General features: G+C 44.2%; 1 protein-coding gene across 2 annotated transcripts in view; it reads right to left on the minus strand.

Annotated features, from left to right (window-relative positions):
• LOC112251449 (insulin receptor-like) overlaps positions 1-17,211 on the minus strand; it is a 174,797-nt gene extending 157,586 nt beyond the window's left edge. The window contains exon 1 of one of the 2 annotated variants that reach the window (XM_042322551.1): positions 16,004-17,211. In XM_042322551.1, the coding sequence (XP_042178485.1) occupies positions 16,004-16,082 (79 nt within the window). In that variant the 5' untranslated portion in view covers positions 16,083-17,211. The remainder of the gene's footprint in view (positions 1-16,003) is intronic. The other variant, XM_042322550.1, reaches the window with a different exon arrangement.
• Between the last annotated feature and the right edge of the window lie 5,619 nt (positions 17,212-22,830).

The raw sequence follows: 22,830 nt of genomic DNA on the forward strand, positions 1-22,830 counted from the left end.
CCAACTCCTGGACAGTCTGTGGTGCAACGTGGCGTTGGTGGATGGAGCGAGACATAATGTCCCAGATGTGCTCAATTGGATTCAAGTCTGGGGAACGGGTAGGCCAGTCCATAGCATCAATGCCTTCCTCTTGCAGGAACTGCTGACACACTCCAGCCACATGAGGTCTAGCATTGTCTTGCATTAGGAGGAACCCAGGGCCAACCGCACCAGCATATGGTCTCACAAGGGGACTGAGGATCTCATCTCGGTACCTAAAATGGCAGTCAGGCTACCTCTGGCGAACACATGGAGGGCTGTGCGGCCCCCCAAAGAAATGCCACACCACACCATGACTGACCCACCACCAAACCGGTCATGCTGGAGGATGTTGCAGGCAGCAGAACATTCTCCACGGCGTCTCCAGACTCGGTCACGTCTGTCACATGCTCAGTGTGAACCCGCTTTCATCTGTGAAGAGCACAGGGCGCCAGTGGCGAATTTGCCAATCTTGGTGTTCTCTGGCAAATGCCAAACGTCCTGCACGGTGTTGGGCTGTAAGCACAACCCCCACCTGTGGACGTCAGGCCCTCATACCACCCTCATGGAGTCTGTTTCTGACTGTTTGAGCAGACACATGCACATTTGTGGCCTGCTGGAGGTCATTTTGCTGGAGGTCATTTTGCAGGGCTCTGGCAGTGCTCCTCCTGCTCCTCCTTGCACAAAGGCGGAGGTAGCGGTCCTGCTGCTGGGTTGTTGCCCTCCTACGGCCTCCTCCACATCTCCTGATGTACTGGCCTGTCTCCTGGTAGCGCCTCCATGCTCTGGACACGACGCTGAGAGACACAGCAAACCTTCTTGCCACAGCTCGCATTGATGTGCCATCCTGGATGAGCTGCACTACCTGAGCCACTTGTGTGGGTTGTAGACTCCATCTCATGCTACCACTAGAGTGAAAGCACCGGCAGCATTCAAAAGTGACCAAAACATCAGCCAGGAAGCATAGGAACTGAGAAGTGGTCTGTGGTCACCACCTGCAGAACCACTCCTTTATTGGGGGTGTCTTGCTAATTGCCTATAATTTCCACCTGTTGTCTATTCCATTTGCACAACAGCATGTGAAATGTATTGTCAATCAGTGTTGCTTCCTAAGTGGACAGTTTGATTTCACAGAAGTGTGATTGACTTGGAGTAACATTCTGTTGTTTAAGTGTTACCTTTATTTTTTTGAGCAGTATATATATATATATATATATATAATAAAAGCGACTCCTCCCTCCCCCCGGTAAAGTGAAAAGCTGAGGGATGGCGCTGGAGAAATGTCACCACTCTCAAATTCATAGAGCTATGGGTGTAAGGATTGACCATCCATGATATCAAAACTAAGTTTGAACCATGTTTTGGGGCAATATAGTGTTTGTTTACAAATGTTGAACAAGCTTTTGAAATTTTGGGTTCCAATGGGGTGCGACAGTTGAACCAAACTCATGAGGCATTTACCAGTTGTATTCTGGCATTTACCAGTTGTATTCTGGCATTTACCAGTTGTATTCTGGCATTTACCAGTTGTATTCTGGCATTTACCAGTTGTATTCTGGCATTTACCAGTTGTATTCTGGCATTTACCAGTTGTATTCTGGCATTTACCAGTTGTATTCTGGCATTTACCAGTTGTATTCTGGCATTTACCAGTTGTATTCTGGCATTTACCAGTTGTATTCTGGCATTTACCAGTTGTATTCTTCAAGAATCAAGGGTTACATATAATTTATCCGTCCATGGATGTAGCAACCGCTGGTTGCCCCTTTAAGACCTCTCCGTGTATTTGTCTCCATTTAACCAGGTAAGTCCTTGAGAACACATTGTATTTCACAATAACAACCTGACCAAGACGAAGATCAATGAAGGGTGCAGCAAGACAAGCAGACAAGGTCACTGACAAAGCAGACAACTCTTAAAAACACCCTTAACTCAAACTCTGAACAGTTAACGTGGTAAACAAACACACAGTTATAACTACTGTAGGGCGGGGCACACAGGTGACCTGAAAACAATTAGCATACCTGTGTTCTTCTCCACATGGAGCAACCCACCAATGAGGGACCTCCAGTTGAAGCGTGTGTAAACTCCGTGTGTAAACCCTGTGTGTAAACCTGGTGTACATTCACCTCCAGAAGGATCTGCGCCGTGTCTGTTCTGTTTTCTAGAATGACATCACTTTATTTAACGCTTTCTCTTAAAAGGGAAACTGAAGATCAAGTAGAACTATCTTGTCAAGCAACATATGGAAAGTTTTCCGACAAATTTGCTGTTTCCATCAGGCTTGTCGTGACATTTCTTTTTATCCGACATGTAGTTTACTCTCGTAAAATGAAAACCTGGTTAGTGATTTGTATTTTTCCTGCAACTTTCTTAAAACGGCTCAGGAATGCTCTCGTCCGCATTTGCCGTGCGTGCGCTTAATCGTTGTATAGCCGTTAGCGATGATGCTAATGACAACCTTCTCCTGGTAGATGGAAAGACTACCCCAAAACCCTTCGCAATTAAATGCTAACTACCAAGTAGACTATACCTACCTGGCAGAACAATGTCATGATTATTTGCATCAATCCAGTGGCCATTCGTTTAGCAAACGATTGTGGGTTTATCAAATTACACTACCATCAGGACTGCTGTACAGTCACAATAAAAAAAGGGTAACTACACCCAAAAATCTAAAATGGCATCTATTTTTCCCCCAGACTCCTGATGTGGTTGAAGCATTGTTGTGGACTTGGGAAAAACAACATTTTAGGTTCAATTTTTTTTTTTTTTAAGAGATTGAGATCAAAACCCTGGAAGCAAAAAAATTGTGAATTTTTTTATTTTTTTTTATAGGACCCTACATACAAACAAAATACAATAATACAGAAAGTAGCACACAATCACTGTTTCAAATGTCGTGAATTATTTAAGACATATTATATTGACTTACTGGATCTCAAACATGAGTTCTGACTTTTAACATGAGCCTTGTTGTTTTTTTAAATAAGGAATTCATTCACTCATCCAATGCCCTAATCAAGCATTATCTTCACAACTCAGGCAACATATCATTATTACACAGCCCATTGACTTCTACAATTGTCCTAATTGTCTTAATAATCCATGTTCATTTATAATTTTCACTGCCATGATCAACCCTTCCTCCTCTCCCATCAGAGGTGGTTAACGACAGAGCAGGGCCCGCCGGTGGTTGGTTAACGACAGAGCAGGGCCCGCCGGTGGTTGGTTAACGACAGAGCAGGGCCCGCCGGTGGTTGGTTAACGACAGAGCAGGGCCCGCCGGTGGTTGGTTAACGACAGAGCAGGGCCCGCCGGTGGTTGGTTAACGACAGAGCAGGGCCCGCCGGTGGTTGGTTAACGACAGAGCAGGGCCCGCCGGTGGTTGGTTAACGACAGAGCAGGGCCCGCCGGTGGTTGGTTAACGACAGAGCAGGGCCCGCCGGTGGTTGGTTAACGACAGAGCAGGGCCCGCCGGTGGTTGGTTAACTACAGAGCAGGGCCCGCCGGTGGTTGGTTAACGACAGAGCAGGGCCCGCCGGTGGTTGGTTAACGACAGAGCAGGGCCCGCCGGTGGTTAACGACAGAGCAGGGCCCGTCGGTGGTTAACGACAGAGCAGGGCCCGTCGGTGGTTAACGACAGAGCAGGGCCCGCCGGTGGTTAACGACAGAGCAGGGCCCGCCGGTGGTTAACGACAGAGCAGGGCCCGCCGGTGGTTAACGACAGAGCAGAGCCCGCCGGTGGTTAACGACAGAGCAGGGCCCGCCGGTGGTTAACGACAGAGCAGGGCCCGCCGGTGGTTAACGACAGAGCAGGGCCCGCCGGTGGTTAACGACAGAGCAGGGCCCGCCGGTGGTTAACGACAGAGCAGGGCCCGCCGGTGGTTAACGACAGAGCAGGGGCTGCAGTGAGTCAAAGGTCCACTTTTCAGTCATATGACAGACCTCAAAATATATTTAACCCATCAGGTACAGTTACAAGGCCACACCAGTCCACAGCCCCACCACCCTAGCTACCATGACCCCCCAACTTTACGACAGCAGCCTTGTTTTGCCCTCAGCCTTGTCTGCCAAAAGGGCTTCCAACGCGGCTCGTCATTACAAGCTTGGCTTAACTTGGATTTTATAGTGTGAAGTCATTGACAGTTAAAAACAGGGCATATAGAAAAAGCAACAGGCACATCTCAGATTGTTCTAGGATGGCGTAACGGGGCTGTGTGTGGGATTCCCTTTTCCAACCGCATTTCAATGCAGTGATTATGAAGGAAGGAAGGCATCAATGACACCACCAAGTCAGATATAACATCATATTTCCATGACAACATTATTCACAACAAACTTAAGAAAAGCCAGGGAAGGAATCCATTCATTTGACAAAATAATTACATAAACTTTTATTTTACTAAAAAAAAACATTATTTTAGCTGAAAATCCCATTGAGACCAAGGGAGCCCTACAATATTAGGAGAGAGGTTGGGAAACTAGGCCTACACTCCCACTGAACAGACAACATAGGGATGTTTTGGGTTTTTTCCTCACAACCAAACGGTTGCTGTCAGTGATGTATAGCAGGACTCAAAAGGGAAGCTTGTGTTTTTCCTTCTCAGGGCTGATCATTAATTGGACACGGAGCGCGAGAGGAAGGTCTCACACACAAACAAAAATCATACCTTTTGACTACGAGATGGGAGGAGTTGAAATGGGTAATTAGAGCGAAATCAAGAATTAGAGACCCAAAACAAGAAAGATTTAGGAAGAGGACTGAACATAACATAACAATACATATTGCCTATTTCCCCCATAAACACAGTCGATCGAAGGACAAGGAAGTCCTTAAGTTCACAACCCTTGCGATTATTACATGATGACCAAGTGGCTCCGAACGCACCATTGTGTGCACCCCCCACCCAGACTCATTCATGACACGCAGGTTAAAATACCAACTGGGAACCAACTATATTAAATTTGAGGACACGTCAAAATAGGGCTGCGGTGGTCCTTACATTGTGTCAGCCGGTGATTATCAAGATTATCAACTGCCGATCTCACGGTAATTGACCGTTAATTAACAAACACATTAAGCATCTCCTGGCTTCCACACACAGCCTACAAGCCACTGACGCAGACCTCCGGAACATCAACAATTTAAACAGTCTCATAAATCCATTTAATATAGCCTAAACCAGGTATTCCCAAACTGGGGCAATGCAGCCGGGAGTATGCCAAATAAAAATGTGATTCACATAAAAAAATATATATTTTATTTAAAAAAATATTTTTTTTTTAAGTTAACTTTTTCAAACAGTACATTTATATTTTCCTATTGGGCTATACATTTTGGGGAAAGTTTTTTTCCCTCTCCCGAGTAGCCTCGTTTCAGTGCCAAAAATCAAATTAAGCCATCTAGTGTTCAGCGAAATTACCACACAATAACAAATACCGGTAGCCTTGTCAAATAATTAACATCCAATCACATTAGCCGTTACTCATCCAATCACATTAGCCGTTACTCATCCAATCACATTAGCCGTTACTCATCCAATCACATTAGCCGTTACTCATCCAATCACATTAGCCGTTACTCATCCAATCACATTAGCCGTTACTCATCCAATCACATTAGCCGTTACTCATCCAATCACATTAGCCGTTACTCTCTCGCGGGAAACGTTCACTCTTGCGCAGACATTTAGAAACATGACAATTTGATAAATAAGCCAAGGGAGTTTGTTGAGTGAGAATAAAGAGGACTTTCCAGTTGTAAGACATGTATAAAAGCAACAGATACCATTAATAAGAAGGGGCTAGAAGCGTCTTATATGGTGAGCTACCGAGTGGCTAGGACAGGCAAGCCCCATACTATTGTGGAGGACTTCATTCTTCCTGCTTCCGCGGATATGGCTGGGACAATGCTGGGGGAAAACAAAAAAAACTATACAGACAATGTCTTCATCAAACAACACTGTTTCACGACTCATCAGTGAGATGGCATGGAATGTTTTGAAACAATTACTGCTTCGCATACAAGCCAGTGAATTATATGCATTACAGCTGGATGAGCCAACAGACGTGGCAGGCCTGGCACAGCTTCTGGTATATGTCCGTTACGTTTATGGGGGGGGTCAATTAAGGAAAACATCCTCTTTTGCAAACCATTGGAAAGCAGGACAACAGGAGAGGATATTTTTTAAGTATTGGACAGCTTTGTGACATCAAATGGACTTTGGTGGTCAAGATGTGTTGGTATCTGTACTGATGGCGCAAAAGCCATGACAGGGAGACAAAGTAGAGGGGTAATGCGCTTGCAAGCAGTTGCTCCCGATGCCACTTGGGTACACTGCAGCATCCACCGAGAGGCTCTTGCTGCCAAGGGAATGCCTGACAGCTTGAAAGACGTTTTGGAGACCACAGTGAAAATGGTTAACACAATCAACTGGATTTGTTATTCCTTTCATCGGCCGATGTCTAGTGTAACACCGATGTGCAAAACCGATGTGCCTACCTACATAACGTAGGTACATAACGTATTAACGCCACGGAAAAAATGTTGCGTTCACACGTGCAACACAGCATTCCTAACCTAGCCCACAATGACTGCTGTGTGGATCGAGCAGTCAACAAGTCCAGCAGTCATTTGAAAAAGAGTAACAACATTTCCGCGAGACAACTCAAAAAGGCGAAATCCATTAAAGCCAAGATAATGGAATTCCTTGCCCTTGACAAACAACCGTTCTCTGTTGTGGGTGATGTTGGCTTTTGCTGACTGGTTGTTCAACTGCAACTTCTGGAGTAGTTAGCTTTGGCTTGGTACCTAGCTAGCACCAAGTCGAACAAATAGTGCTTTAATACCAACGCGGTATTGTGAACACATTGTTTGTGGCCAGTGTTTGCAGACTTTTTTCTTTATTTATTTTTTAATACAGTTTTGACAGTGCTACTGGAGCTTTTTTGACACAAAGACCCCAGAGGGCGTTCCATAGCAGAGACCCCAGAGGGCGTTCCATAGCAGAGACCCCAGAGGGCGTTCCATAGCAGAGACCCCAGAGGGCGTTCCATAGCAGAGACCCCAGAGGGCGTTCCATAGCAGAGACCCCAGAGGGCGTTCCATAGCAGAGACCCAGAGGGCGTTCCATAGCAGAGACCCCAGAGGGCGTTCCATAGCAGAGACCCCAGAGGGCGTTCCATAGCAGAGACCCCAGAGGGCGTTCCATAGCAGAGACCCCAGAGGGCGTTCCATAGAAATCCTGGTTGAGAATGAAACAACGAACAATGAAACAGCACAGCGAGTAAATTAAAGAAATAGGTTTTTGGATGATGTTTTACTGGTAATGGGGACATACGTAAATACCAACAAAATAACTTCTTTGTCAGTGTGGTGTGTAACCTTTATTTAACTAGGCAAGTCAGTTAAGAACAAATTCTTATTTACAATGTCGGCCTACCCCAGCCAAACCTGGACCAATTGTGCACCGCCCTATGGGACTCCCGATCTCAGCCGGATGTGATACAGCCTGGATTCAAACCAGAGACTGTAGTGACGCCTCTTGCACTGAGATACAGTGCTTTAGACCGCTGCGTCCGTGTATGTGTGTTAACTATTTAAATTGTACTAGAATGCTTAAAAGACCGCAAAAAATTTAAATGGGCACAGGCCTTGAATTTCCCAGTGGCATCCCCTTTGTGTGGTCATAATGCCTCCTAAAATAAAAATAAATGAATGGCTTGCGGCCAGTGCCCGTTATGCCCGTCGGCTAAATATAATAATTATAATTCCATTCTCCCGGTTGCCAATGACAGTGTTCCGTTGCACCTCTCACAGATCTCTCAATTCTTATTAGCCAATGCCTGTCAAGTGACAGGGTCCTTCTCACGGGAATCTAGGTTCCGAAGTAGGCTACAAGTGAAGACACGTTGAGGACGCAACTGCACGCGCCCTTTTCAAATTCCAAGTCTCATAATACTGAAGAGGTTAGAAGAACTTGTCCACGTTTACTTGTACAAAAGTTGAATCCTTCTGTGTGAGAAACAAATATTGCAAACATAGTCTGGGACAGTTGTAGAACACGATAGATCCTAGATTAATACAATAATTTGCATATTTTTTTATTTTTATTTAAAGCAATGAGGCTGATGCAGCAGCTCAGAACGTTTAGCTTAAAACCTCTTAAGTCGACCCCCTACTTTTTCGAACATTCTGTTAAAAATCGCGCAACATTTCGGCGTCCTGCTACTCATGCCAGGAATATAGTATATGCATATGATTAGTATGTGTGTATAGAAAACACTCTCACGTTTCTAAAACTGGTTAAATCACGGCTGTGACTATAACAGAGCGTCTGTTTCATCGAAAAGCGCAAGAAAAACTGATCACTGAAAACTGGAAAAAATATCCATGCCCCACTTGCATGTATTGTTTAAGGGACACGAAATTAAATGGGGCCGAGATTGCAAGTCCTACAGCTTCCACACGATGTCGCCAGTCTTGTCAATTGCCTTCTTGTTGTTTCTTGGTCAAACGAGGAAGAGAGACCACTTTCCATCCGGTCTCCGACAGGAAGTTTTGGAAGAGAGATTTCGGAACATGATTTGAAATCGTGGAGCTATTGAATACACATCGCCCCGTGATCAATTTGATAGATTATTAACGTTTACTAATACCTAAAGTTGGATTACAAAAGTATTTCGAAGTGTTTTGTGAAAGTTTATCGTCAACTTTTTTAATTTAAAAAAATGACGTAGCGTTTTGAAACAGTGTTTTTTTCTGAATCACACAGTTTCCATAGATGGATATTTTGGGTATATATGGACCGATTTAATCGAAAAAAAGACCCAATAGTGATGTTTATGGGACATATAGGAGTGCCAACAAAGAAGCTCGTCAAAGGTAATGAAAGTTTTATATTTTATTTCTGCTATTTGTGTAGCGCCGGCTACGCGAATTCTTTTGTTTACGTCGCATTCAGGTATTTCGGGCTGTTGCATGCTATCAGATAATAGCTCCTCATGCTTTCGCCGAAAAGCATTTTAATAATCTGACTTATTGGCTAGATTCACAACGAGTGTAGCTTTAATTCAGTGCCCTGCATGTGTGTTTTAATGAACGTTTGAGTTTTAACGAGTGCTATTAGCATTTGGCGTAGCGCATTTGCTGATGGCTAGATGGGACGATTGCGTCTCGGGTCAACGTAAGAGGTTAAAAATGTTGATAGCCTAATAGTTCTTCACATTATACGTGCAACAATGTGCACACGGCAGCAGGCTAGAAGGGAAAATGTTCCAAAATGTAATCAATTAGCGGGGGAAACACCCTTCTCAAAAAGTGACTGCAAATGCAATTAAGTAATGCTTTATTTTAATTTTTTTTTAAAGTGCATTTTTTGTTGTGAAAATTATCTTCCCCCGACTTGAAACTCACGCGTCACTTATGTACGCCAGTTAGGCTCTACACGGATTGTAAAAGTAGAATAAATGTCTTTAAATTTTAAGACTATTTGTGATACAAAACCTATAGGCCTATGGGCTAGAGTACATGAGGTATGGGATGATGATTTGAAAAAGAAGCCTAGTTACTGTGGAAACGGTCACGTGGAATTTGACTGCGGTCACGACTTGTGACAGGTGGTGGTGGTGGTGGTAATACGGTCACCATAACAGCCCTAGGTCTAAACAAATCAACGTTTATTTGTCACGTGCGCCGAAGGCTCTAACCAATAGTGCAAAAAAAGGTATTAGGTGAAAAGTAAAGAAATAAAACAGTAAAAAGACAGGCTATATACAGTAGCGAGGCTACATACAGTAGCGAGGCTACATACAGTAGCGAGGCTACATACCGACTAGTCAGGCTGATTGAGGTAGTATGTACATGTAGATATGGTTAAAGTGACTATGCATATATGATGAACAGAGAGTAGCAGTAGTGTAAAAGAGGGGTTGGTGGGACACAATGCAGATAGCCCGGTTAGCCAATGTGCGGGAGCACTGTTTGGTCGGCCCAATTGATGTACATGAATGTATAGTTAAAGTGACTATGCATATACGATAAACAGAGTAGCAGCAGCATGAAATACACATGAAATATTCATGCACAGTCAGCCTGCTGGTGTCCTGGGAGATAAACGTGGGGTTGTCATTTTACCTGAAATACATATGATCACATTTATTTGTATTTTTTTTTCAGGACCTTTGTAGAATAATGTGTTCTCTACACAGACAATTAGTCCACAGATTAAAAAGTGGAAACCCAGTCAGTTATTCTCCCCGTTCATTCTTCTTCTGTGGATTTTATATGGAGGTTGGCATGGCAACCAACTGGACTAGAAGGCTGGACCTCGTTCATCTGTCAATCATCCACATGGGTATATGCTCATAAAAAATATTTAAAAAAATAAAATAAAAAACATTGAGTGTATGGGAGATGCGGGACTTGCAGTGTGTCAAGTCTAGTCTATAACAGGACTCCTCTCCCATTTATCTATGGATTAATCGTCCGGGTAGGGAAACCCTCTTTGCTACGGAACACCCTCGGGGGTCTCTGCGCAGAGACACCCGTTGTCGCAAACAAGTCGTTTCTGTGAAATGATTGGAAAACGTTTGTGTGTACATATATTTTGCAACGGACCGTTTGGGGCAGCATGTTAGGCTATTGCCTCTGCTACATTTCATCTGTTGCATTTGCCTGTAATAATCTAATAGACTTTACGCCACACAATTAGGCTACTTATATAGAATCAAAACCGGTTCAGGGAAAACGCAACTATTCAGACAAAACAATGGCTCGGGCTTTCGTTCATAAACTGTAGCTAAGTAAACAAAGTAATTGCATGATCACTGCTTATTTATAATAATTTATTACACTGTGTTTGTATTAAATAAATGTGGCTGAATGGTGCTCAGACAGACTGTTTAGCTACAGAAAATGACCATATGTAGCCTAGGTACAGCCACTACCCATGTTTTGGTGAGTGGCGACCATTTTGTGTTCCCTCCAGTGAGGCTGTCAACATCACATCGACCATGAGGAGGGCCAACAACTGAACGTGATGATTTAAGGTTTCCCTTATGAAAACAGCTGAACCTCCCGTTCTCCTTCCACATCCAGACCATAGGCTGCTACAACACGTTTTCTCTGTCACAAATAATGTTTTTCACAGCTCACATTTCCTACCACTACGAATCAGAAAAACGGACCAAAGAAAATATCCTGGGGCACAATTATTTACATGCTTCCTAATACCCATGCATGTTCCTACATGGGTAGCCTATTCAATGTTATTCAAGAACATGGAGGAGTGGGCATAGATAAGACAGGACACCTCAAACCCAGAGAAGCCAGAGAGAAAGGCCCACCTCTGAGACTCCCAGGCAAGGACATGCTGTTCACATGCTAGATCACCAATGTCGAGATCCATGGCCCGGAAAAGGTCAGCACAGCAGAGAGCCAACCTGCAGACATCAGGCTGTGGTCTACCTACAGGGTGGCCCACTTCAAAACACATTCCACACACACACACAACATTGTGGGAAAATATGTGCCTGAGGTTCCCAAACAGGGGCCACGGGAGAGTCAACACAAAAACAATACACACTGCCTTCTGTTCCCAGAGCGAATCAAATGACCGGCCTTTCCTATTTCTTTGTTCAGCCGTTCACCAAAGGTGTCAGTCACTGTTTAACACTGTTTTCTATGGAGTGTTTTGATAAAGGGGGAGGGGGATTCCCAATTTCCTATCCAAGACTATAAATTAACTCTACAAAATGGAGAGAAAAATCAATTTTAAAAAAATACTATTTTGTTGTAGTCACCTGAATAAACTTAAATTAAACTTTGAGCACATACTATGAATTAAATGGTTGGTTCATGGAATGATTCAGTTTATGGGGCTTGGGGTTGTGAGTGACGAGCCGACGCTCTGGAATATCCCCCCCCACACCACCACCACCACTTCCTACAGAGATTCACTCACAAGTCTGAGAAGAACAAGAAAGGGACCAGGCAGGTGTTACACAACTAGTTTTTCTTTCCGTTACACAGCAGCGAGACAACAGTTGCTTCGTGGATAGAGACTCTATGGTAGTGTTCCATCTCCTCCATACCGAAGGTGTCCTTTGTGACAAACAGACACAATCAACAGCAGCATATTGCGCCGGGGGAAAAAAAACACCATATTGTGTTATCGTTCAGACCCTTATGCACCTCGGTGTGGTTTAGATTGATACTTTAATCTCTTCTGCATCAGAATTGAGACAAATGACAATATAGACTACAGTAATATACATGCAAAATACAGCTCAAAACATCCAGCCATTTTGTACTGTTTTTCCTTTTTACATTTAATGCCAAATATGGTCACTTCCCACAGAATTCAGTCAATCAGGAACAAAACAGCCCTTGACATATGCCCCAACCCCCCAGAAAGAGATAGCAGCCGTCCTCTAGCAGGGCCCCTCTCTGCAGAAGAAGCCTTTTTCTCTGCATACATGCCATGTGTAAAATACCCAGAAAAAAATCTCCTTTGAACTCTGGAGCGGTTTAAAGTGAGACAACACTAATGGGATGAGGTTTTTGTCAAATAGCAGATACACCCCAACTCTCCCCGGTTTGGTTGTAACACAGAAAGGAAGAGGGCGCAACAGTAAAATAGAGAAGACAAGAAGTTAGGCGCACTACTTGTCAGATGCTTTGTTGGATCAGCAGAGATCCTTGCTAGCCAAATGTTTGACATAACCTAAGCGTGAGACACACCAAGACTGCCGATAGGTACTCAATCACAGTGGGAGGCGGTTCCTTCTCATGCTAGAACAAAAGAGGTACCGATAGATTTGTAGCTATCGCAATGCTCGTCTGTGGCCCAACAACTTGACTTTGAGCCAATCAGAGAGCATGAACCTCAAACAAACAAAAGGGTAAGGGGGGAGATAGCATTTTCTCCATACATCCATGGATGAGCCAGTCACACTTCATACACAATATAGCTAGCTGTACACAGACACAACACACACAACAAGACTTCATCCAAGATGGTTAACCACTGTTGCTAGTATTGACGTTATAATTTAATCACAATGGATTAGATAGCTTCCATGAAAGAGCTGCCATTGTTAGTGTGCAGTGTCCCTAACGTTAGCTAGCTGGCTAAACATTTGGCTATGGGCTGGCATTGGCAGTATGAGATAATGGAGAGTGAATTAAATTGTTTCTTTGTTGATATCTAGCTGTGGCCACATGGCTGTTATCAACAAAATTAACACAGATAGCTTAGACTCTAGACCATAAGCAATACGCATGGATATGCATTGCCAAACAACGCTACTGCCACCTTCTGGTTTGGAGTACTTTAACAAGTGACTGATGACTTCCAAGGTCTTTGCTGTGTGAACACAAAAGCGATTGACTGCCGACACATTGTTCAGATGTGCTAAGTACTGTCGGCAGGCAAACGTTTGACAATCTTGTGTGTGAGCTTTAAGTTCATCTAAATATAAAAAGAGAGACATTGAGATGTGTTCCCTTCATTGGGCCATCACAGGAATCCCTACTAGCCTAATGTTAACAAATGGACTCTTATGTTCTAGAATGTTCTAAAGTGGACCTGTTAGTATTTATGTCTCGGCCTTGCAGAGAAGCAAACAGAGCATCGCTGGAACAGGGAAACCAGACTGGCCATGTTGAGTGCGGTTTACAGTACATTATTCAATCATTTAATTACACTGCAGTGTCAATGAACACCTGTGTTGCTGATAAGCTCAAATAAAACTTGGATCTATTTACGATGACCAACCCCTCCCCCCCAATCTACTCATTGGTTTTCACAAGCATATAAACCCACGTGAGTGATGAAAAATGAACAAGAGATTAATCAAAGTTAAAACTATGATTCTCCCATTTATCTATGGATTAATCGTCCTAGTAGAGAAACCCAATTTTGTATGCCTCCGGGTCAAAAGGTTAGGGTTATGACACTGAAGCTGATAGGACTCCAGGTCAAAGTTCGACAAATACCCAGCAACAAGAGGACAACATTCAGTCGAGGTAAATTAACAACCAACAACCCAATGTTTTATCTCCCAGGACAAAATTGTTAGCCACAGCAAGCTAACTTTTTATTTGATTCAAATCAACATACCAAGGTGTAACAGGTAGCTATAGAGAAATGTGTAAAGATTGTAAGTTACATGAGGTTACATTTTGGGTGTAGCACAAAAAAAAGTTTTAAAAAATACCACAGCCAAGACTAAAAATAGCTACTTCAGACACACTCATCTAGGAAATATTCAATTTTACTAGAAAACTTTTTGGGAAAATTTGTAGAGTCTGGTGAGGCACTTTATCTTGTACCATGTCATCATAATTGTGCATGGCTCTGAGTCATGCTAAGAACATCTACTGAATGGAATGGTACATTTGACCACACTTATTTCACAGTTGTCTGGTAATCCACCTAATATGGTGTGCCTGTGTATGTTTTTTTTTTTTTTTTACAAACATGTATTATTCTGGTGACTTCAGATGTTTAAAATGGAATACTTCCAGAGAAGCTCGGAGTACAGTAAGCCATTAGCCAGCCTCTTTACATTATAAAGTAGGCCAAGTTTGCAGAGCAAAGGTAGTAACCTTAAATACAGCCTAAATACAACAGCAACAGTTGTTAAGTTTGGTTTCTTCTTATTGTAATTACATAGTTGAGCAGTTCAATAGATTGAATATTGAACTGCAGGATAAAAACAAACTATGCCATCTTTAGGATGAAACAACAACGTGTCACTTGTCACAGATTTTTTTTAAACATGTTCAAATAACATTTATTTAACTTGGCAAGCCAGTTAATAAGAACAAATTCTTATTTACAATGATGGCCTATCCCGGCCAAAACGCTAACAACGCTGGGCCAATTGTGCATCGCCCTATGGGACTCCCAATCACGGCTGGTTAAGATACAGTCTGGAATCGAACCAGGGTCTGTAGTGACGCCTCTAACACTGAGACGCAGTGCCTTAGACCGCTTGTGCCACTACGGGAGCCCACTTAACTACAGGCATGGACTATAGCCCAAAAGACTGAATTAGAGGACAGGATTATAGCGACATAAGTATATGGTACGCTGTGAGAAATTTCTTGAATTCTGAGCTGAAAAGGTTTGGATCAATACACAGGGAAAACGTACAACAGCTATGAAGGCACTACAGAGTGGGTTCTATATTTTTCTGCTGCAATAAAGCTAAAGGATAGAGCCTGTATACTTTAAAAATGTAATGGTTGTACATGACGCCTTGTTTTACAAACACACTGTATCATAAAACAAGAAATAGGAGATATAGTTATAGGGTGCCTGGAATCTTGTTTTGTTTCCTCCATAGTAAACATCCTCACACTCACAGTAATTGTCCGACACATGGTGAGCGTGTGAATGTGAACATTATTTCAGGCATTTCTTCTGGGAGATGGGCATAGTGTTTGTTATTAATCCTGCACGTATGGGGATTTCATGGACCTTCATAACGTTGGCTAAATGTGTTTACATTTCCAGCTACAACGTGAGTGTGCGTAGCAAGTCGCCATGAAGGGGCCTACGCGTGCAAACGAATTATACAATTTCCTGTTTAGATGTTCTGCAACAGACCACCCTAGTCCATATCAGGAGCTAATCTGGCCCTCGGGTTGACGCATCCATGACAGGCCTCAATAATATATTTTAAGAGTGGCCGTGGCTATTTTTTAATAACTTTGCTAACAAATATTTGTAAAAACACCAAATGTGTTTACCATAATTTAGGCAAAAGTCTCATGGCAAAATGGTCAAACAATCATATGGTTTCAGTGACCACTGCATTGAATCCCTCATTTAAATGAAAACCTATTTTTTTCCATGGGAATAACAAACACATGAAATTCGGTGCCTACAATGATGGTAGGATGGGTGGTGTGTAGAGAGTGAGTCACATGAATCATTAACCAGTATTGCATTTAGAATATAGCTATACTTACTTTCTCCATGTGTTAGCCCACCATGACACACCATGTAGATAAAAGTAACCAAAACAGCCGCTGAGGTCCCAAGCCGCATTGTGACTTCGATTGTTTTCTCTTATTTTTAGTGCATCCAAAAACGTGGGGGTTGTTTTGAAGATATCCAAAGTTTGTTTAAATAAAAAAGTGTTTCTAAGAAATGAAAACACAAATATTCAAAAAAAAGAGAGACGAGAACTAGTCCAGTTAGCCCCCCTTCAAAAGGGGCCGGGGGGGGGGGTCCAATGTGGTTGTAACGTTATCTTGATATCTTCCCAGCTAATTTAGGTGATTTTGGATTATCCCTGAAACAAATGACCACTAAATAACGTTATCTTGGGTTCTGGCGATACATTTGCGAATAAAAAGCTTCATTTTCTCCACAATTATAAGGGATAGGTCACTTTCATCTGTTCTATATAAAAAGTCTTCCGATTCGAGAAAAATAAATCCCACAGTGCAAACTAAACTAGTAAAGAGGAACAAGTCGGGATGCTGACTACGGGCTCATTCCACGACAAAAGAGGTTACAATGTTGAAAATACATGGAATTAGCTATGGGCGGTCGTGCTTTTGGTAAAACACTCAGAGACCGTATTTTCATATAATAAAGCAAAAAAAAAATGTTTAAATGCTTAGTAATATCGAAATATGTGTCCTCTTCTTTCCCCCAAAAAATCCCCAGTTGTTTTAACCGAATGTCTATCAACCCAATAACCTAACTAGCTAACATTAACTAGTTATAGTAATAGGATCGAGTTGGCTATCTTGCTGTAATCCACAGGTCGCTGATTGAGTGGTTCATGCACCTCCCAAGTATTTCCACTTCTTCGCAGTATCACAGCAAGAACACCTTTTAATAAGACGTACGAATAAAAACATGAACACATCCCCAGGAACTCCTTTGGATTCATGCAGGAAAAGGAAAAAACGCGGATAGCTTTTTCAACGACCTTCCTCTGAACTCCTTCAGTCACGCCACGACAAAAATGAAAACACCCATAAACAATAAACGTGATACAGCGAACGTAACTTTTAGCCATTTAACAAATAATAATCGCCGCTTCCAGCACATAGCTTCGAAGTGTGGAAAAACTTCGATCCCCGTAAACGGTACCTCTTTCAGGTTCCCCCCTTTTCGTCTCTTTCTGTGTCTATCCACCAGTAAACAAGTACTGCCAGTCAGCTGGGGCAGATAGGGGACGTTGGAAAACACGGACTAGAGCTAGTGCGACAACCGCTGGCTAGTGCGGATTGGAGTGTATTGCACTATACAAAGCCCATCCATGAGCCTAACAAAATTCTCTTTGTGTCACCCAACCAAAAATATTATTAGAACGACAAAAAACGCAATCATTCGGAGATGATAGACAATTTAAAATGAATGATTTAGAGTTATTTCTATTACTCCAGCCGGCATGTGTTCATAAAAATATATATATATTTTTTAAATGTTCATAGTAAATTGTAATTAAAACTCTTATCTGCCAAGTTGGCTATAAAACTACCAGATAAAATGATAGGCAGCAGATGCATCTTTAATTTATAATTTGTATCAATATTTATTCTAACTATGATTTCCAAATTGATTTCCAAATTGCACAAATTAATTTGTTTAAGTATAGTGTAGATTCAAAGTAATAATGGGATGGTTTTTTTTAGCAGAGACTAGTATAAATAAATAGTCTTATCCCGATCCTGGAGGCAGGAAGGAAGCCTAGTATTGCCTTTAGCTTAGTACACAACAGTCCAGTCATTCAGTGTTGCATGACAAACACATCAGCATAACCCCAGTATTATCACCATGGATTTGACAACATTTTATGAGTGTGGGAGCTTGTTCATGATTAACATGGTGGTTGCATGCCTTGCATGGAGGACGTCTTTCTCTTCTGTGGTTGTTGTTTGAGGGCAAAGAAATATTTAGAATCATCCAGGATCACATTTCGTCATCTTGTTGTTCAACCAAACCATTTGTCATGGTGGTGTTGTTCATTCAAATTGATCAATGACCAACATGTTAAATACACATTTTTTTTAAAGTAATCCTTATCTCAGGAAATTACATTCAGCAAAATAAAGGTCATGCACTTTTGGTTGTTGTTTTCAGATTAATGCTCTCTGTGCCTGCAACACTACTTGTTCAGAGCGAGAGGCTGCTGCAATACTTCTTTGTCCTCTCTCCAGCAACACACACATGGAACATGAATTACATTGATTGGCCCTAAAATCTTGAAATGTGAACACCACCACCCCCTTCCAAAAAAATAATTGAGGAGATACAGGATATATAACACATTTGTTATACCACCTTACAACACCTGTTTAGTACCCTGGTGTTTAGTGCCCCGGTGTTTAGTACCCTGGTGTTTAGTGCCCTGGTGTTTAGTGCCCTGGTGTTTAGTACCTAGTGTTTAGTGCCCTGGTGTTTAGTGCCCCGGTGTTTAGTGCCCTGGTGTTTAGTACCCTGGTGTTTAGTGCCCTGGTGTTTAGTACCCTAGTGTTTAGTGCCCTAGTGTGTAGTACCCTAGTGTTTAGTGCCCTGGTGTTTAGTGCCCTGGTGTTTAGTACCCTGGTGTTTAGTACCCTGGTGTTTAGTGCCCTGGTGTTTAGTACCCTGGTGTTTAGTGCCCCGGTGTTTAGTGCCCCGGTGTTTAGTACCCTGGTGTTTAGTGCCCTGGTGTTTAGTGCCCTGGTGTTTAGTACCTAGTGTTTAGTGCCCTGGTGTTTAGTGCCCCGGTGTTTAGTGCCCTGGTGTTTAGTACCCTGGTGTTTAGTGCCCTGGTGTTTAGTACCCTAGTGTTTAGTACCCTAGTGTTTAGTGTCCTGGTGTTTAGTGCCCTGGTGTTTAGTGCCCTGGTGTTTAGTACCCTGGTGTTTAGTGCCCTGGTGTTTAGTACCCTGGTGTTTAGTACCCTGGTGTTTAGTGCCCCGGTGTTTAGTACCCTGGTGTTTAGTACCCTGGTGTTTAGTGCCCTGGTGTTTAGTACCCTGGTGTTTAGTGCCCTGGTGTTTAGTACCTAGTGTTTAGTGGCCTGTTGTTTAGTGCCCTGGTGTTTAGTACCCTGGTGTTTACTACTAAGGGGAAGGAAACAACTGACAGTCAGTGGGATGTTGTGACTAAGGGGAAGGAAACAACTGGCAGTCAGTGGGATGTTGTGACTAAGGGGAAGGAAACAACTGGCAGTCAGTGGGATGTTGTGACTAAGGGGAAGGAAACAACTGGCAGTCAGTGGGATGTTGTGACTAAGGGGAAGGAAACAACTGGCAGTCAGTGGGATGTTGTGACTAAGGGGAAGGAAACAACTGGCAGTCAGTGGGATGTTGTGACTAAGGGGAAGGAAACAACTGGCAGTCATTGGAATGTTGTGACTAAGGGGAAGGAAACAACTGGCAGTCAGTGGAATGTTGTGACTAAGGGGAAGGAAACAACTGGCAGTCAGTGGGATGTTGTGACTAAGGGGAAGGAAACAACTGGCAGTCAGTGGGATGTTGTGACTAAGGGGAAGGAAACAACTGGCAGTCAGTGGGATGTTGTGACTAAGGGGAAGGAAACAACTGGCAGTCAGTGGGATGTTGTGACTAAGGGGAAGGGGAGGAAAAGGAACAGAGAGTGAACGAGGACATTTAGGAATAGCTTTCACAAGGTCTGGAACGTCATGGATTTGAACACCTCTGCTTGCATAATGGAAACCTAAAAATACAGCAGCAGACAGTGCATTCGGAAAGTATTCAGACCCCTTGACATTATACAACATTTACATAAGTATTCAGACCCTTTATTCAGTACTTTGTCGAAGCACCTTTGGCAGCAATTACAACCTCAAGTCTTCCTGGGCATAACGCTACAAGCTTGGCACACCTGTATTTGGGGAGTTTCTCCCATTCTTCTCTGCAGATCCCCTCAAGCTCTGTCAGGTTGGATGGGGAGCTTCGCTGCACAGCTATTTTCAGGTCTCTCCAGAGATGTTTGATCGGGTTCAAGTCCTGGCTCTTCCTGGGCCACACAAGGACATTCAGAGACTTGTCCGGAAGCCACTCCTGTGTTGTCTTGGCTGTGTGCTTAGGGTCGTTGCCCTGTTGGAAGGTGAACCTTCGCCCCAATCTTAGGTCCTGAGCGCTCTGGAGCACGTTTTCATCAAGGATCACTCTGTACTTTGCTCCGTTCATCTTTCCCTCAATCCTGACTAGTCTCCCAGTCCCTGCCACTGAAAAACATCCCCACAGCATGGTGCTGCCATCACCATGCTTATCCGTAGGGATGGTGCTAGGTTTCCTCCAGACGTAACGCTTGGCATTCAGGGCAAAGAGTTCAATATTGGTTTCATCAGACCAGAGAATCTTGTTTCTTTTGACAAACTCCAAGCAGGCTGTCGTGTGCCTTTTACTGAGGAGTGGCTTCCGTCTAGCCACTCTACCATAAAGGCCTGGTTGATGGAGTGATGCAGAGATGGTTGTCCTTCTGGAAGTTTCTCCCATCTCCACAGAGGAACTCTGGATCTCTAACAGAGTGACCCTCGGGTTCTTCATCACCTCCCTGACCAAGGCTCTTCTCTCCCGATTGCCCAAATTGGCCGGGCGGCCAACTCTAGGAACAGTCTTGGTGGTTCCTAACTTCTTCCATTTAAGAATGATGGAGGCCACTGTGTTCTTGGGGACCTTCAATGCTGCAGCAATGTTTTGGTACCCTTCCCCAGATCTGTGCCTCGACACAATCCTGTCTCAGAGCTCTACGGACAATTCCTTCGACCTCATGGCTTGGTTTTTGCTCTGACATGCACTGTCAACTGTGGGACCTTATATAGACAGGTGTGTGCCTTTCCAAATCATGTCCAAACAATTGAATTTACCACAGGTGGACCAATCAAGTTGTAGAAACATCTCAAGAATGATCAATGAAAATAGGATGCACCTGAGCTCAATTTTGAGTCTCATAGCAAAGGGTCTGAATACTAATGTAAATAAGGTACTTCTGTTTTACATTTTTTATAAATTTGCGAACATATCTACAAACCTGTTTTCGCTTTGTCATTATGGGGTATTGTGATGTCATTATGGGGTATTGTGATGTCATTATGGGCTATTGTTTGTAGATTGACGATGAAAAAAAGTTTTTTAATCCATTTTAGAATAAGGCTGTAAGGTAACAAAATGTGGAAAAAGTCAAGGGGTCTGAATACTTTCCCAATGCACTGTACATGGCAAACAATAAGAAAACAGTCATGGATAATATGTTATTCCTATGCCTCAGACTCCTCTCAACTCGTGGCCTGGTTCGGGAGTTGGGTCTGGAGCGCATCAACTCTTGACTCGTGGCCTGGTTAGGGAGTTGAGTCTGGAGCGCATCAACTCTTGACTCGTGGCCTGGTTAGGGAGTTGAGTCTGGAGCGCATCAACTCTTGACTCGTGGCCTGGTTAGGGAGTTGGGCCTGGAGCGCATCAACTCTTGACTCGTGGCCTGGTTAGGGAGTTGGGCCTGGAGCGCATCAACTCTTGACTCGTGGCCTGGTTAGGGAGTTGGGCCTGGAGCGCATCAACTCTTGACTCGTGGCCTGGTTAGGGAGTTGGGCCTGGAGCGCATCAACTCTTGACTCGTGGCCTGGTTAGGGAGTTGAGTCTGGAGCGCATCAACTCTTGACTCGTGGCCTGGTTAGGGACTTGGGTCTGGAGCGCATCAACTCTTGACTCGTGGCCTGGTTAGGGAGTTGGGCCTGGAGCGCATCAACTCTTGACTCGTGGCCTGGTTAGGGAGTTGGGTCTGGAGCGCATCAACTCTTGACTCGTGGCCTGGTTAGGGAGTTGGGTCTGGAGCGCATCAACTCTTGACTCGTGGCCTGGTTAGGGAGTTGGGTCTGGAGCGCATCAACTCTTGACTCGTGGCCTGGTTAGGGAGTTGAGTCTGGAGCGCATCAACTCTTGACTCGTGGCCTGGTTAGGGAGTTGAGTCTGGAGCGCATCAACTCTTGACTCGTGGCCTGGTTCGGGAGTTGGGTCTGGAGCGCATCAACTCTTGACTCGTGGCCTGGTTAGGGAGTTGGGTCTGGAGCGCATCAACTCTTGACTCGTGGCCTGGTTAGAGAGTTGGGTCTGGAGCGCATCAACTCTTGACTCGTGGCCTGGTTAGAGAGTTGGGTCTGGAGCGCATCAACTCTTGACTCGTTGGGACCGAAGCTCCTCTTGACTCGTGGCCTGGTTAGGGAGTTTTGACCGAAGCTCCTCTCCTCTCAACTCATGGCCTGGTTAGGGGGTTGGGACCGGAGCTCCTCTCGACTCGTGGCCTGGTTAGGGAGTTGGGACCGGAGCTCTTCTCCTCTCGACTCGTGGCCTGGTTAGGGAGTTGGGACGGAGCTCCTCTCCTCTGGTTAGGGAGTTGGGACGACTCGTGGCCTGGTTAGGGAGTTGGGACAGAAGCTCCTCTCCTCTCGACTCGTAGCCTGGTTAGGGAGTTGGGACCGGAGCTCCTCTCCTCTCGACTCGTAGCCTGGTTAGGGAGTTGGGACCGGGCCTGGTTAGCTCCTCTCCTCTCGACTCGTGGCCTGGTTAGGGAGTTGGGACCGGAAGCTCCTCTCAACTCGTGGCCTGGTTAGGGAGTTGGGACCGGCTCCTCTCCTCTCGCTGGTTAGGGAGTTGGGACCTCTCCTCTCAACTCGTGGCCTGGTTAGGGAGTTGGGACCGGAGCTCCTCTTGACTCGTGGCCTGGTTAGGGAGTTGGGACCGGGGTTGGGACCGGAGCTCCTCTCCTCTCGACTCGTGGCCTGGTTAGGGAGTTGGGACCGGAGCTCCTCTCCTCTCGACTCGTGGCCTGG

Source organism: Oncorhynchus tshawytscha, linkage group LG05, assembly GCF_018296145.1.
Source record: "Oncorhynchus tshawytscha isolate Ot180627B linkage group LG05, Otsh_v2.0, whole genome shotgun sequence".
In the NCBI taxonomy this organism is placed as follows: domain Eukaryota; kingdom Metazoa; phylum Chordata; class Actinopteri; order Salmoniformes; family Salmonidae; genus Oncorhynchus; species Oncorhynchus tshawytscha.